This window comes from Mytilus edulis, chromosome 7 (genome assembly GCF_963676685.1).
Source record: "Mytilus edulis chromosome 7, xbMytEdul2.2, whole genome shotgun sequence".
Lineage (NCBI taxonomy): Eukaryota > Metazoa > Mollusca > Bivalvia > Mytilida > Mytilidae > Mytilus > Mytilus edulis.
The window spans coordinates 88,490,791-88,506,236 of NC_092350.1; the positions used below are offsets into that span (position 1 = coordinate 88,490,791).

Genomic DNA, 15,446 nt, shown 5'->3' on the forward strand with positions numbered 1-15,446 from the left:
AAAAAAACACGAAATATGAATTGAGTGAATAAGATATGGAGTCACGTAAACTGTTATGTTTTGTGTTTATTGACCATGCACCAGAAGCAGCATCATATCCTTTATAAAAATAGTTTTTTAGTCCAGTCCTTTCTTGTGGCTGATGCATCTGAACAAATAGTTTTGGTGTTCATATGCAGGAGTTACCAAGATCAGATGCTTAAAGGATAAAAATGATTTCCGATTGATCTCGAGAACACGATCACCAGGTATTAATTGATACAGGAGATTGACGATTGATCTGGAGGACAAAAAGTCAAGCTAACAATAAATTGTCTGATAATGGTGATTTCTGATTGATCCCTAAAACATGATAACCAAGCATTGTCTGATAATAGTGATTTCCGATTGATCTCTAGAAAATAATAATCAGATATTGTCTGATAATTGTTATTTTCAATTGATCCCAAGCACATGATGACCAGACATTGTCTTATACTGGTTAATTCTGATTGCATACTTTGGCAATTGTTATATTATAGTTCGTTTCAGCGTGTGTTACATTTTAGTGTTGTGTTTCTGTTGTGTCGTAGTTCTCCTGTTATATTTGATGTGTTTCCTTCAGTTTAAGTTTGTAACACCGGATTTGTTTTTTTTCTCAATTAATTTATGACTTTCGAACAGCGGTATACTACTGTTGCCTTTATTTAACTCAATATTCAGACAATGTCTGAAAAAGTCGATTGCTTTTTCTTCTGCAAACAACAACGAACATCATTTGAAAAACACAGTTCACTATAGCCATGGTAATGTAAAAAGAGGTCCAACCGATTAAAAGTATCTGTGTAATATCATGTGTTACATGTATCATAAACTTACACTCTTTCAAAAGGTCAACACGCACACATTGCAATAGATTTGTCTCTTTATGGTTTATTGCTTGTTTTCATTTTGGTAAAACTTCAAAAAAATATTTCAAGCAATACATTGAATTATTAAGACTATCAAACAACTACCTATATTTATTTAATTTTCCTTTTATTGTGAATGAAATAAGACGATGGATCATATGTAAAACAAATCTGGGATAAACACATAACAAAAACAATATTCCAGCCATAAAGGGGTGCCTAGATAATAAAGCTGTGAGTATATATATAGCATCAACACCTGATGCCTTATGGACAAATATTTCTTATATCTTTCTCATGAAAAACAAAGAGAAAATGCTTTCCTGTTCTGTCTTATGTTTCTCACGGCACTATACAAGTTTTCTTGATTTCACTGTAAGAATACAGTGGAGATCACTTCTAACCTCTCATTAGAACTGTCAGAATAGTCTGTCATAGAACTGTCAGAATAGTCTGTCATAGAACTGTCAGAATATTCTGTCATAGAACTGTCAGAATATTCTGTCATAGAACTGTCAGAATATTCTGTCATAGAACTGTTCTAACCTGTCCTAGAACAGTTCTACCTAGAACAGTTCTACCCTAGAACTAGAACTGTTCTAAGTAGAACTGTCAGAATATTCTGTCATAGAACTGTCAGAATATTCTGTCATAGAACTGTTCTAACCTGTCCTAGAACAGTTCTACCTAGAACAGTTCTACCCTAGAACTAGAACTGTTCTAAGTAGAACTGTCAGAATCAGTTCTAGGTAGAACTGACTAAATCAGTTCTAGGTAGAACTGTCAGGATCAGTTCTAGGGTAGAACTGTCTAAATCAGTTCTAGGTAGAACTGTCCAAATCACTTCTAACCGTAGAACTGTCAGCAGAACTGACTAAATCAGTCAGGACTGTAGAACAGTTCTAAATGACGTCACTGCAGTAAGGGCACTTTAGAATTTAAAAGAAATAAATCACTTCCAATTACTTTGCTATATATTAAATAGCACATTTTCTATATTTTTTACTGATCAAACGACTTTTATTACGTTACATGTACAAATATCGAAGTGGATAGAAGGTTATCCAACTCATCGGAGAAATATTTTTATAAGATTGCATACGGAAACATCATTGTTTACGTTTCTTCGTTCCCCGTTTTTAACAGTCTCTTCCTAAATAAAACTCTGCATTTAATTTATGGAATTTTAATCGTAATTTACCTTGTTTGCCTTGGATTTACATTCATTTAAGATTCAGTTTTGACAAATGTTCAAACGAAAATTGCACAGTGGATGAATTATGGGATATTAATAAAAAAAAGTGTTGTACAACGTAAAAAAACTACATTTGCACCATCTCGTCAATTTAGCCAGACTTATCCATAACGATTATAAATGATATTTGGGAGTCTACAACTCAGAAAAATATACTGGATCTGAACATGAATGAAACATTTGCCCCTGGACGTTCGGCTACAAACAAAATCATGCATTTTTCTTTGCCTTCTTCAAATTATATTAACAGTATACTATTCCAAGAAGAGAACTTCCCATACATGTACTTTTTATTTTATTTTTAAAATAAAGTATATGAATCAGTCATGTGAGTGTTGGATGATGCCATTAAATAGTTTTGTTTAAAATAAAACCATCACAAACTACTGACTTAAACATATTAAAAAGTCACTTTAGCATGTTTAATGACGGTTCATTATTATGGATACAGAGAGGAAATAACGGCGCGCTAAATTCTTAGATATTGTATAAATACACCTTGTCGCTATTTGTCTGCCATTACTGGATATCACACATCTTCCCGTAAAATGTTGACGTCATGAAACAAAATATCTAACGCCACAATGGAAAAGTCATTGTTGTATGCTTCAAAAGTTCAAGAGGCCGGGTCAGCCAGGATTAGCGATAAGGTGTATTGTGTTTCAAAGTTGGTGTCATTTTTATCATACGATCCGTCCTCACATAGAAATAACTAGAACATCGCGGGCTTTCAGAGCGTAGTTTAAAGTATGTAAAGTGTTGTTTGAAGAATTTTGTGAAATATTGAATGACTGGAGAATTTCAGCAAAAGTATCATAAATCATAGGTTATTGGGGACAGGAAAATGTTTTTCTTCCTTTATTTCCAAAATTCCCAATTTGTGGTTTTCTATCAATTTCAATATGAATATACATTTAGTATGTTATGTACATTTAAGTAAGGATCCTGTAATTCAGTGGTTGTCGTTTGTATATGTGTTACAAATTTGTTTTTTGTTCATTTTTTGTACATAAATAAGGCCGCTAGTTTTCTCGTTTGAATTGTTTTACATTGTCATTTCGGTGCCTTTTAAAGCTGAGTATGCGGTATGGTCTTTGCTCGTTGTTGAAGGCCGTACGATGACCTATAGTTGTTAATTTCTGTGTCTTTTTGGTCTCTTGTGGAGAGTTGTCAACATGGCAATCATACCACATCTTCTTTAATTTTGTAATCAATGAATTTTGTAAAAGATTTAATGACTGGAGAATTTCAGAAAAGGTATCAAAAGTGCACAAGAATAATTTTAGCGCTTATCTGTATCTATATATAAATAAAGTGTATTTACTTTCAATTCTAAGTTTTCTAATCGATCCATGGTGGTCATTGATATAGTATACAGACCCTCTCTATTTAATAAACTCTGTGACTACCGTGGATAGTAAACTTGAAAATGATAGCAGACAGAATTCTGAAAATACACTTTATTCCTAGTATATGTAGGTTCAAAGTATACAGAAAAACGCAAACCGGAAGTATAATCTGACTTAAAATTTTGTCCAATGACGGGACAATATCCGGATGCCCTTTTTCTCGTTTTTCTCCCAAAATAACTCAATCTGAATAATCATATGAATGGATGACAAATGAGACTATGCACTGTACTTATAGGACACAGAGGCGTGTTGATTAATTTATTGTGGAAAGAAGAGAAGTGACACCCAAAATGAGGTCTTCTCGTTTAATAGTATAGAAGAATATTGTTTTACCATGTTTACGATGAGGCCATATGCATGTTTATTTACATGATAAAGTGTAAATAAGTTCAGTTTTGGTTGATGCGGTCAAATAATTTTGTTTTAACACAACTCTCACTCAGTCTGATATATCGAAACCACTGAAATTTTTTTGCCCCACTCGCATTATCATTTTCTATGTTTAGTGGACCGTGAAATTGGAATAAATTCTCTAATTTGGCATTAAAATTAGAATAATCTTATCAAAGGGAACATGTATACTAAGTGTCAAGTTGATTGGACTTCTACTTTATCAAAAACTACCTTGACCAAAAACTTTAACCTGAAATTTGCACTATCATTTTCTATGTTCAGTGAACCGTAAAATTGGGGTCAAAACTCTAATTTGGCATATAAATAAAAAGATCATAGCATAGGGCACATGTATACTAAGTTTCAAGTTGATTGGACTTCAACTTCATCAAAAACTACCTTGACCAAAAACTTTAACCTGAAGCGGGACAGACGGAGGGACGAACGAACAGACGGACGGACAGACGGACGAACGGACGCACAGACCAGAAAACATAATGCCCCTCTACTATCGTAGGTGGGGCATAAAAAAGGACTTGAATGACTTGCTGATATTCTAAATTGATGTGGAAATTTTTTTGTAGCCAATGTGTTCCAATATTCATTGATATTGCTGTCATTTGAATTATACAATCCATGGTAATATGTATTACTATAAGTGATTTAGTATGCGGCTATATATATATTAAGATTTACATAACAAAGTGTAATTATGGTCAGTTTTGGTTGATGCTGTCACATATGGTCAGTTTTGGTTGATGCTGTCAAATATGGTAAGTTTTGGTTGATGCGGACAAATAATTTTGTTATATTCATGAGTCAGTCTGAAATATCAAAACTACTGAAATTAGTTTACGATTCAAAATTTTTATGAAAAAGAGGACATGCTGGCACTATAAACTGATGTGAGCATGATTTTATTTTCCAATATTGCTTTCATTTATCATGTTTATATTAAACAATCCGTCCTGATATAAAAATATAAGTGATTTACTTTGCGGCTATTAAGATTGACATCATGTACATAATAAAGTGCAAATATGGTCAGTTTTGGTTGATGCGGACAAATTATTTTGTTATACCAGTCAGTCTGAGGTATGAAAACTACTGATATTTGTTTATGATGCAATATTTTGAATAAAAAGAGGACATGCTGGCATTCTAAATTGATGCAAATGAAATTAGGTAGCATTGTGTTTCAATATTTCTATCATTTGTATTTTCATGATTTTACAATCCATCCTTACATAAAAATATTACAGATTTACTATGCGACTATAAGAGTTACATAAAAAAGAGCAAATATGGTCAGTTTTGGTTGATGCGGTCAAATATGGTCAGTTTTGGTTGATGCGGTCAAATATGGTCAGTTTTGATTGATGCAGACAAATAATTTTGTTACATGATTACATGTTACTGTCAGTCTGAGGTATGAAAACTACTGATATTTGTTTCTGATGCGATATTTTGCATAAAAATAGGAAATGCTGGCACTCTCAATTGATGCGAGAAAAAAAATTGTGGTCATTGATTTCCAATATTGTAGTTATTTATATACTACAGTCCCTCTTGACCTAAAATTATAACTGAATTACTGTGCAGCTATTAGATTTACATAAAAAAAACAGATGCTCCACAGGGCGCAGCTTTATACGACCGCACAGGTTGAACCCTGAACGGTTGGGGCAAGTATGGACACAACATTCAAGCTGGATTCAGCTCTAAATTTGAATAGTGATTAAATAGTTGACACATCATAGGTTTCTGACACAGAATGAATGTGGTCTAATGAACTTAAAATATTTTTTTTCGCCTTTCAGCAATTCACTATGCTGTTGAATGTTAATCCTCTCAAAAAAATGTTTGAAGAATAAAGGCAACAGTAGTATACCGCTGTTCAAAACTCATAAATCCATGGACAAAAAACAAAATCGGGATAACAAACTAAAACCGAGGGAAACGCATTAAATATAAGAGGAGAACAACGACATAACACTAAAATGTAACACATATAGACAAAATCCCACGAGAATAACAAATATAACATATATTTATGAAGAAATTTTCTTTTTATTTATGAAATATCTGAAATGAGAAAGATTCAGCCCCCCCCCCCTATTTTTTTTTTCACCAACTGATCTCAATTCAAATTTCTAATGGAGTTTGCAACAATAACTACTCATTTAAATACATCATAAAATATTAAAATGTAAAATAAAGAGCTTGTTATCACTGAATGGTAAAGATTGTTTTAATTTATCAGTTGGTAGTAAAAGTGAATATACATTGTATATTGTATAAAACAATGATTTAAGTTGATTCAACTACTATTCTGGACAAAGAAAGATAACTCCAATTGAAAATATCTTGCTATTGCACAATATTGTGCAATTATTGTGCAATTAGATATTTCTTGCTATTGCGCAATACTGTGCAATTGAAAATATTTGCTATTGCACAATACTGTGCAATTGAAGATTTCTTGCTATTGCGCAATACTGTGCAATTGAAAATTTCTTGCTACTGCACAATACTGTGCAATTGAAGATTTCTTGCTATTGCTGAATACTGTGCAATTGAAAATTTCTTGCTATTGCACAATACTTAATATAATCATTTTGGATCCTGATTTGAACCAACTTAAAACTGGGCCCATAATCAAAAATCTAAGTACATGTTTAGATTCAGCATATCAAAAAAGCCCAAGAATTTAATTTTTGTTAAAATCTAACTTAGTTTAATTTTGGACCCTTCGGACTTTAATGTAGACCAATTTGAAAACGGGACCAAAAATTAAGAATCTACATACACAGTTAAATTTGGCATATCAAAGAACCCCAATTATTCAATTTTTGATGAAATCAAACAAAGTTTAATTTTGGACCCCGATTTGGACCAACTTGAAAACTGGGCCAATAATCGAAAATCTAAGTACATTTTTAGATTCAGCATATCAAAGAACCCCAAGGATATAATTTTTGTTAAAATCAAACTAAGTTTAATTTTGGACCCTTATTGGACCTTAATGTAGACCAATTTGAAAACGGGACCAACAATTAAGAATCTACATACACAGTTAGATTCGGCATATCAAGGAACCCCAATTATTCAATTTTTGATGAAATCAAACAAAGTTCAATTTTAGACCCTTTGGGCACCTTATTCCTAAACTGTTGGGACCAAAACTCCCAAAATCAAACCAACCTTCCTTTTATGGTCATAAACCTTGTGTTTAAATTTCATAGATTTCTATTTACTTATACTAAAGTTATGGTTCGAAAACCAAGAATTATGCTTATTTGGGCCCCTTTTCGGCCCCTGATTCCTAAACTGTTGGGACCCCAACTCCTAAAATCAATCCCAACCTTCCTTTTGTGGTCATAAACCTTGTGTTTAAATTTCATTGATTTCTATTTACTTATACTAAAGTTTTTGTGCGAAAACCAAGAATAATGTTTATTTGGGCCCTTTTTTGGCCCCTAATTCCTAAACTGTTTGAACCAAAACTCCCAAAATCAATCCCAACCTTCCTTCTGTGGTCATAAACCTTGTGTCAAAATTTCATAGATTTCTATTTACTTAAACTAAAGTTATAGTGTGAAAACCAAGAAAATGCTTATTTGGGCCCTTTTTGGCCCCTAATTCCTAAAATGTTGGGACCAAAACTCCCAAAATCAATCCCAACCTTCCTTTTGTGGTCATAAACCTTGTGTTAAAATTTCATCGATTTCTATTCACTTTTACTAAAGTTAGAGTGCGAAAACTAAAAGTATTCGGACGACGACGACGCAGACGACCACGCCAACGTGATACCAATATACGACCAACAAATTTTCAATTTTTGCGGTCGTATAAAAAGCAAATATGGTAAGTGTTGGTTAATGTGGTCAGAAGATTTTATTATAAACTGAAGTATGAAAACTACTGATATTTGTTTATGATTCAATATTTTGAATAAAAAGAGGACATGCTCATTGGCAGATCAAGGGGGGGATTCAGGAGTTGGAACCCCCTTTTTTTTTACGATCAATGCATTTGAAAGGGAAAATATAGTTGGACCCCCCCCCCCTTTTTAAAATGGCTGGATCTGCCCCTGCATGCTGGCACTATGAATTGATGCGAACAAAATTGTTTTCCAATATTGCTGTAACTTGTATAGTACAGTCCCTCTTGACCTAAAATTAAAACTGAAGTACCGTGTGCAGCTATATAGATTTGCAGAAAGAAAGAGCAAATAATGTCAGTTTAGATTGATGTCGTCAAAGGGTTTTTGTTAAACAGGTCCGTCCGAGGTATGAAAACTACTCGTAAACAGATATTACATCTGGTTAATGAGGTCAGATAATTTTGTTATGTGACAACGAGCCATCCTGACTCCCAGAATAACAAATGTAAAACAATTCAAATAATAACCGGCAAAATAGCAAAACTCTATATAATATTAATCGCTATTTTGCCGAAGCCTTTATATTAAGACAAATATTTCTTAAAACTTATAAATCAATTCTAGCCGTAGAATTTATAAATCAATTTTAGCCGTAGAATTTATAAATTAATTCTGGCCGTAGAATTTATAAATCAATTCTAGCCGTAGAATTTATAAATCAATTCTAGCTGTAGAATTTGAAATAAATCAGTCTAACCGTAGAACTGTTCTAGAAGTGGAACTGACCAAAAATTTGGTCAGTTCTAGCTAGAACTGCCTAAAACTGTTCTAGGGTAGAACTGTCAGGATCAGTTCTAGCTAGAACTGTCCAAATCAGTTCTAGGTAGAACTGACCAAATCAGTTCTAGGTAGAACTGACCAAATCAGTTCTAGCTAGAACAGTTCTAACCTAGAACTGACTAAAAGGTGTCAGGCTGACAGTTCTACATACTGTTCTAGAACAGTTCTCCTGACAGATTCTGACAGAATTTATGAGAGGTTAGAACTGATGTCCACTGTACTTATAGATACAAGTTTATAAAGTTTCACACATATTTATCAAAGTATATTAATATTACAGTATTTGCTGCATGTGAATATTTTTGAAAGGAAAACAGTAATTATACAGTCACACATTGGTCAAATCTTTAACATTACTCCAATATTTTCCACTTGGTTCACATTCTTCATCTTGTTGTCTATAGTTTTATGAATAGATAGTTTCAACCTGAATTTGACAGATTTATGTTTCTATTATAGATGATCGACTTCAAATCTGTTACTTTGGTAGACTGTGTTCTTCTTATGATATGTTTCTCTATTGTGGTTGAACTTTGATTTAGTGCTCAATTTCAACTTCAATCGTCATCCCTAAAATAAAATTATAAGCTACTAATTGAACGATTGTTGTTATTTAATGTCCAGTGGCATTTGTATAATGCACATTTACTGATTAGGACAAGAATAATTTACCAAAGTGCAATTGGTATGTCATTTAATAGGTGCTCAATTTTTTACTGTCGGTTTAAAGAAGACTAAACATGATAATATTTATATTCCTGAGTTACCCTTGTTATAACTGTTTCAAATTATACTTCAAATATTTATCAATGGCAAAATCAGTAGGCGAAGTTAGAATGACTACTCATATCAGGTAACGGAACGCATAAAGTATATCGCAACAGGGTCTTAGCAAATCTCAACTTTAATAAATTGTTAAGTCTGCATACACTTATATTTTAATACAAACAAGTCTTCATTTACCCTTATTCTTTTACAAACAAGTCTAGTAATGGTCATTGTCATTTCTATGAAATCACGAAAATAGCCCAGATTATATTAATGAATATTAAACATTACATTACAGGAAAAACGAAAAAGGCTAAGAAATACAAAAAAAAAAACGGTTAAAAACATATGTACCTGATATTTCATTTTCAATTGATTTCACTTCCTCTCTAGAAATAGTTTTAGCCAGAATGTCCTTCAGACGATCTGTATACAGCTTTGTTGGTGTGTTATGGCGATCAAATCTTTTTAAAAGGTCACTTGATATATTACTTAATTCATTGAAACGCATTTCGTCAAGTTTAAATAGCTGTGAATGATGTAATTCGTTTCTTGTTAGTCTTATGCGCTCAATATCATCTCCAATAGCTATGTCCGTATTCTTAAAATCTTGCCAACATCCTCCCCATGGTCCAGGATGACATCGTGGGTGGTTTGAATTACTTGGAACATGTTTATTAAGTTTCCTGTGTTCACTGTATAAGTATGTTATATCACAATCACACCTTGGACGTAGATGTGGTTTATCTGGTTTTAATAGATCATATAAAACATCAGCAAAAATATTCAATGCTATCATTCCCATCTTTGTAAAATTAATTTCCTCTTCTGTGAACTGGAAAGAATATTAGAGTTAAGAATTATCACAAAAATACTTAACTCTGAGGAAAATTCAATCGTAAAGTCCATAATCAAGTGGCAAAATCAAATGACAAAACATATCAAAAACGAATGGACAACAACTGTAATATTCCTGACTTGGTACAGGCATTTTCAAATGTAGAAAATGGTGGATTGAACCTGGTTTTATAGACATGTAAGAATTCAACAATTCTATTTCAAGCGTTTGAATTTACATTCTTAAATTAATTCACTTAATTTTTGTGGAAGTCAACATTTGTTCAACTTTAACCATCGATAAAAGAACACTTACATTTATTTTTTTTAACAATTTTTTTTCTTCTTTTATATATCATGTATATATCTAGTCATCATGGTCATTGTTCAATCTTTAATTTATTATGATATTGAATGGAAAAATGAACTTCTTCTGTTTTATCATTTCGATTTTTAGGAAATGAATATAGCACGAAAATACAAGGTGGTGTTACATACCTCTGCCGAAATGGCTGTTCCCGTTGCCCTTTTATTGACATTCGAAAACACCCTCTCACCAGCTTGGACACGGACACGTACCTCAAAATAAAAACAAGTATGTCATTCATTTTCAATAGAAAATAGTTGGTAATATTCATGAAAAGTTTACGCAGACAATTTGTCCATGTAGGTGGCACCTATTCTTTTATTCTATTTTGATAAAGATAGGTTGAATAATCGACATAGCCAAGCATGCAAGTATGTCTTAAGATAAAGATAGGTTGAATAATCGACATAGCCAAGATTGCAAGTATGTCTTCAGATAAAGATAGGTTGAATAATCGACATAGCCAAGCATGCAAGTATGTCTTAAGATAAAGATAGGTTGAATAATCGACATAGCCAAGCATGCAAGTATGTCTTAAGATAAAGATAGGTTGAATAATCGACATAGCCAAGCATGCAAGTATGTCTTAAGATAAAAATAGGTTGAATAATTGACATAGCCAAGCATGCAAGTATGTCTTAAGATAAAGATAGGTTGAATAATCGACATAGCTAAGCATGCAAGTATGTCTTAAGATAAAGATAGGTTGAATAATTGACATAGCCAAGCATGCAAGTATGTCTTAAGATAAAGATAGGTTGAATAATTGACATAGCCAAGCATGCAAGTATGTCTTAAGATAAAGATAGGTTGAATAATCGACATATCCAAGCATGCAAGTATGTCTTAAGATAAAGATAGGTTGAATAATCGACATAGCCAAGCATGTAAGTATGTCTTAAGATAAAGATAGGTTGAATAATCGACATAGCCAAGCATGCAAGTATGTCTTAAGATAAAGATTGGTTGAATAATCGACATAGCCAAGCATGCAAGTATGTCTTAAGATAAAGATAGGTTGAATAATGGACATAGCCAAGATTGCACGTATGTCTTAAGATAAAGATAGATTGAATAATCGACATAGCCAAGCATGCAAGTATGTCTTAAGATAAAGATAGGTTGAATAATCGACATAGCCAAGCATGCAAGTATGTCTTAAGATAAAGATAGGTTGAATAATCGACATAGCCAAGCATGCAAGTATGTCTTAAGATAAAGATAGGTTGAATAATCGACATAGCCAAGCATGCAAGTATGTCTTAACTCGTTGGCTATGTATGCATATAAGTAAAACAAGTTAGATTTCTCTTCAGAGATGAGTTACCTCATAAAACTGGAAATTAGTGTACAATTTGGAGTTTAGTATGGGGTTCATTATCACTGAACCAGTATATATTTGTTTAGGGGCCAGCTGAAGGAAGTCTCCAGGTGCGAGAATTTCTCGTTGCATTGAAGACCTGTTGGTGACCTTCTGCTGTTGTCTGCTCTATGATCGGGTTGTTGTCTCTTTGGCACATTCCCCATTTCCATTTTCAATTTTATTCCTATAAGTTTTATACAACTCAAGGAAATGTTTGTTTTTTTTACATTCAGGGACGAAGGTAAACGGTGCAAAATCATAGAAATAGCCTACTCACTCAGTAATGCTTAACAAGATGATCCGCAGGGCGCAGCTTTATACGACCGCAGAGGTTGAACCCTGAACGGTTGGGGCAAGTATGGACACAACATTCAAGCTGGATGCAGCTCTAAATTTGGATTGTGATTAAATAGTTGACACAGCATAGGTATCTTAAACAGAATGAATGTGGTCTAATGAACTTAAATACTTTTTTTTTCTTTGAGCAATTCACTATGCTGTTGAGTATTAATCCTCTCAAAAAAATGTTTGAAGAAATTTTCTTTTTATTTATGAAATCTGAAATGAGAAAAATTTAACCCCCCCCCCCATTTTTTTTTCACATCCCCCTTTCCCTTTTTCAAAAACTGATTTCAATTCAAATTTCTAATGGAGTTTGCAACAATAACTACTCATTTAAATACATCATAAAATATTAAAATGTAACAAAAGGTGCTTGTAATCACTGAATGGTAAAGTTTGTTTTAATTTATCAGTTGGTAGTAAAAGTGAATATACATTGTATATTGTATAAAACAATGATTTAAGTTGATTCAACTACTTTTCTGGACAAAGAAAGAAAACTCAAATCAATTGAAAATTTCTTGCTATTGTACAATATTGTGCAATTAGATATTTCTTGCTATTGCGCAATACAGTGCAATTGAAAATATTTGCTATTGCTGAATACTGTGCAATTGGTAATGTCTTGCTATTGCACAATACTTAATATAATAATTTTGGATCCTGATTTGAACCAACTTGAAAACTGGGCCCATAATCAAAAATCTAAGTACATGTTTAGATTCAGCATATCAAAAAAGCTCAACAATTCAATTTTTGTTAAAATCAAACTTAGTTTAATTTTGGACCTTTTGGACCTTAATGTAGACCAATTTGAAAACGGGAATAAAAATTAAGAATCTACATACACAGTTAGATTCGGCATATCAAAGAACCCCAATTATTCAATTTTTGATGAAATCAAACTAAGTTCAATTGTGGACCCTTTGGGCCCCTTATTCCTATACTGTTGGGACCAAAACTCCAAAAATCAAACCCAACCTTCCTTTAGTGGTCATAAACCTTGTGTTTCAATTTCAGCATATCAAAGAACCCCAAGGATTCAATTTTTGTCAAAATCAAACTTAGTTTAATTTTGGACCCTTTGGACTTTAATGTAGACCAATTTGAAAACGGGACTAAAAATTAAGAATCTACATACACAGTAAGATTTGGCATATCAAAGAACCCCAATTATTCAATTTTTGATGAAACCAAACACAGTTTAATTTGGACCCGATTTGGACCAACTTTAAAACTGGGCCAATAATCAAAAATCTAAGTACATTTTTAGATTCAGCATATCAAAGAACCCCAAGGATTCAATTTTTGTCAAAATCAAACTAAGTTTAATTTTGGACCTTTTGGACCTTAATGTAGACCAATTTGAAAACGGGACCAAAAATTAAGAATCTACATACACAGTTAGATTCGGCATATCAAAGAACCCCAATTATTCAATTTTTGATGAAATCAAACTAAGTTCAATTTTGGACCCTTTGGGCCCCTTATTCCTATACTGTTGGGACCAAAACTCCAAAAATCAAACCCAACCTTCCTTTAGTGGTCATAAACCTTGTGTTTAAATTTCAGCATATCAAAGAACCCCAAGGATTCAATTTTTGTCAAAATCAAACTTAGTTTAATTTTGGACCCTTTGGACTTTAATGTAGACCAATTTGAAAACGGGACTAAAAATTAAGAATCTACATACACAGTAAGATTTGGCATATCAAAGAACCCCAATTATTCAATTTTTGATGAAACCAAACACAGTTTAATTTGGACCCGATTTGGACCAACTTTAAAACTGGGCCAATAATCAAAAATCTAAGTACATTTTTAGATTCAGCATATCAAAGAACCCCAAGGATTCAATTTTTGTCAAAATCAAACTAAGTTTAATTTTGGACCTTTTGGACCTTAATGTAGACCAATTTGAAAACGGGACCAAAAATTAAGAATCTACATACACAGTTAGATTCGGCATATCAAAGAACCCCGATTATTCAATTTTTGATGAAATCAAACTAAGTTCAATTTTGGACCCTTTGAGCCCCTTATTCCTATACTGTTGGGACCAAAACTCAAAAAATCAAACCCAACCTTCCTTTAGTGGTCATAAACCTTGTGTTTAAATTTCACAGATTTCTATTTACTTAAACTAAAGTTATAGTGCGAAAACCAAGAATAATGCTTACTTGGGACCCTTTTTGGCCCTGTATTCCTAAACTGTTCAGACCTCAACTCCCAACCTCAATACCAACCTTCCTTTTGTGGTCATTAACCTTGTGTTTAAATTTCATTGATTTCTATTTACTTAAACTAAAGTTATTGTGCGAAAACCAAGAAAATGCTTATTTGGGCCCTTTTTGGCCCCTAATTCCTAAAATGTTGGGATCAAAACTCCTAAAATCAATCCCAGATAGATTTCTATTCACTTTTATTAAAGTTAGAGTGCGAAAACTAAAAGTATTCGGACGACGACGACGACGACGACGCCAACATGATAGTAATATACGACGAAAAATTTAAATTTTTGCGGTCGTATAAACATGCTTAAATGCATAAAATGCTCAGTTACAAAATGTAAGAGTATCATGATTTTATAACATGAATTGTCTCAATAGTTTGCATTTTGATGGAATGAACTATTACAAAGCATATTGTGTCAATCCAAAGACAATTGCTTGATTAAACGAATGCATGATATTTTCTCAAGAATTTGTTTTAAGTAAAATAAGTAATACTGATAAATTTATCTTCTTTGACATTGCACTTGATGTAATACTTTCTACTAGTTATACAAATATGCTATACAATAAAATAATAGATTGTTACCTTGGTGGATTGAACTGTAGTTTGGGTTTGACTTGAGCTTTTGATATGAAGATTAGATCTGGGAACATTTTCAGAACTCTGTGACAATAAAAAATATTGTTTAAACAAAAGCTAATAACTACTATCGGTTGACCACTACTACCTTATATCTAATTAAAACATCACTCTACTTAAATCTATGAATTATTAATGAAAATAATCATAAATTTTATGTGGTGAGAGCAAAGCTTTAACCCAAAATACAATTATCTTAACCCATATATATCGAAATCT

At 32.6% G+C, this 15,446-nt stretch overlaps 2 protein-coding genes across 2 annotated transcripts in view; both read right to left on the reverse strand.

Annotated features, from left to right (window-relative positions):
- Positions 1–15,446, reverse strand: part of LOC139483478 (uncharacterized) — a 766,788-nt gene that overhangs the window by 388,807 nt on the left and 362,535 nt on the right. The gene's annotated exons all lie outside the window — the stretch shown is intronic.
- Positions 8,701–15,446, reverse strand: part of LOC139482433 (uncharacterized) — a 45,845-nt gene continuing 39,099 nt past the window's right edge. Inside the window, exons 6-9 of the mRNA XM_071266328.1 lie at positions 15,174–15,251; positions 10,780–10,860; positions 9,799–10,279; positions 8,701–9,246 (exon numbers count right to left, since the gene is read on the reverse strand). Of these exons, the coding sequence (XP_071122429.1) occupies positions 9,215–9,246; positions 9,799–10,279; positions 10,780–10,860; positions 15,174–15,251 (672 nt within the window). The 3' untranslated portion in view covers positions 8,701–9,214. The remainder of the gene's footprint in view (positions 9,247–9,798; positions 10,280–10,779; positions 10,861–15,173; positions 15,252–15,446) is intronic.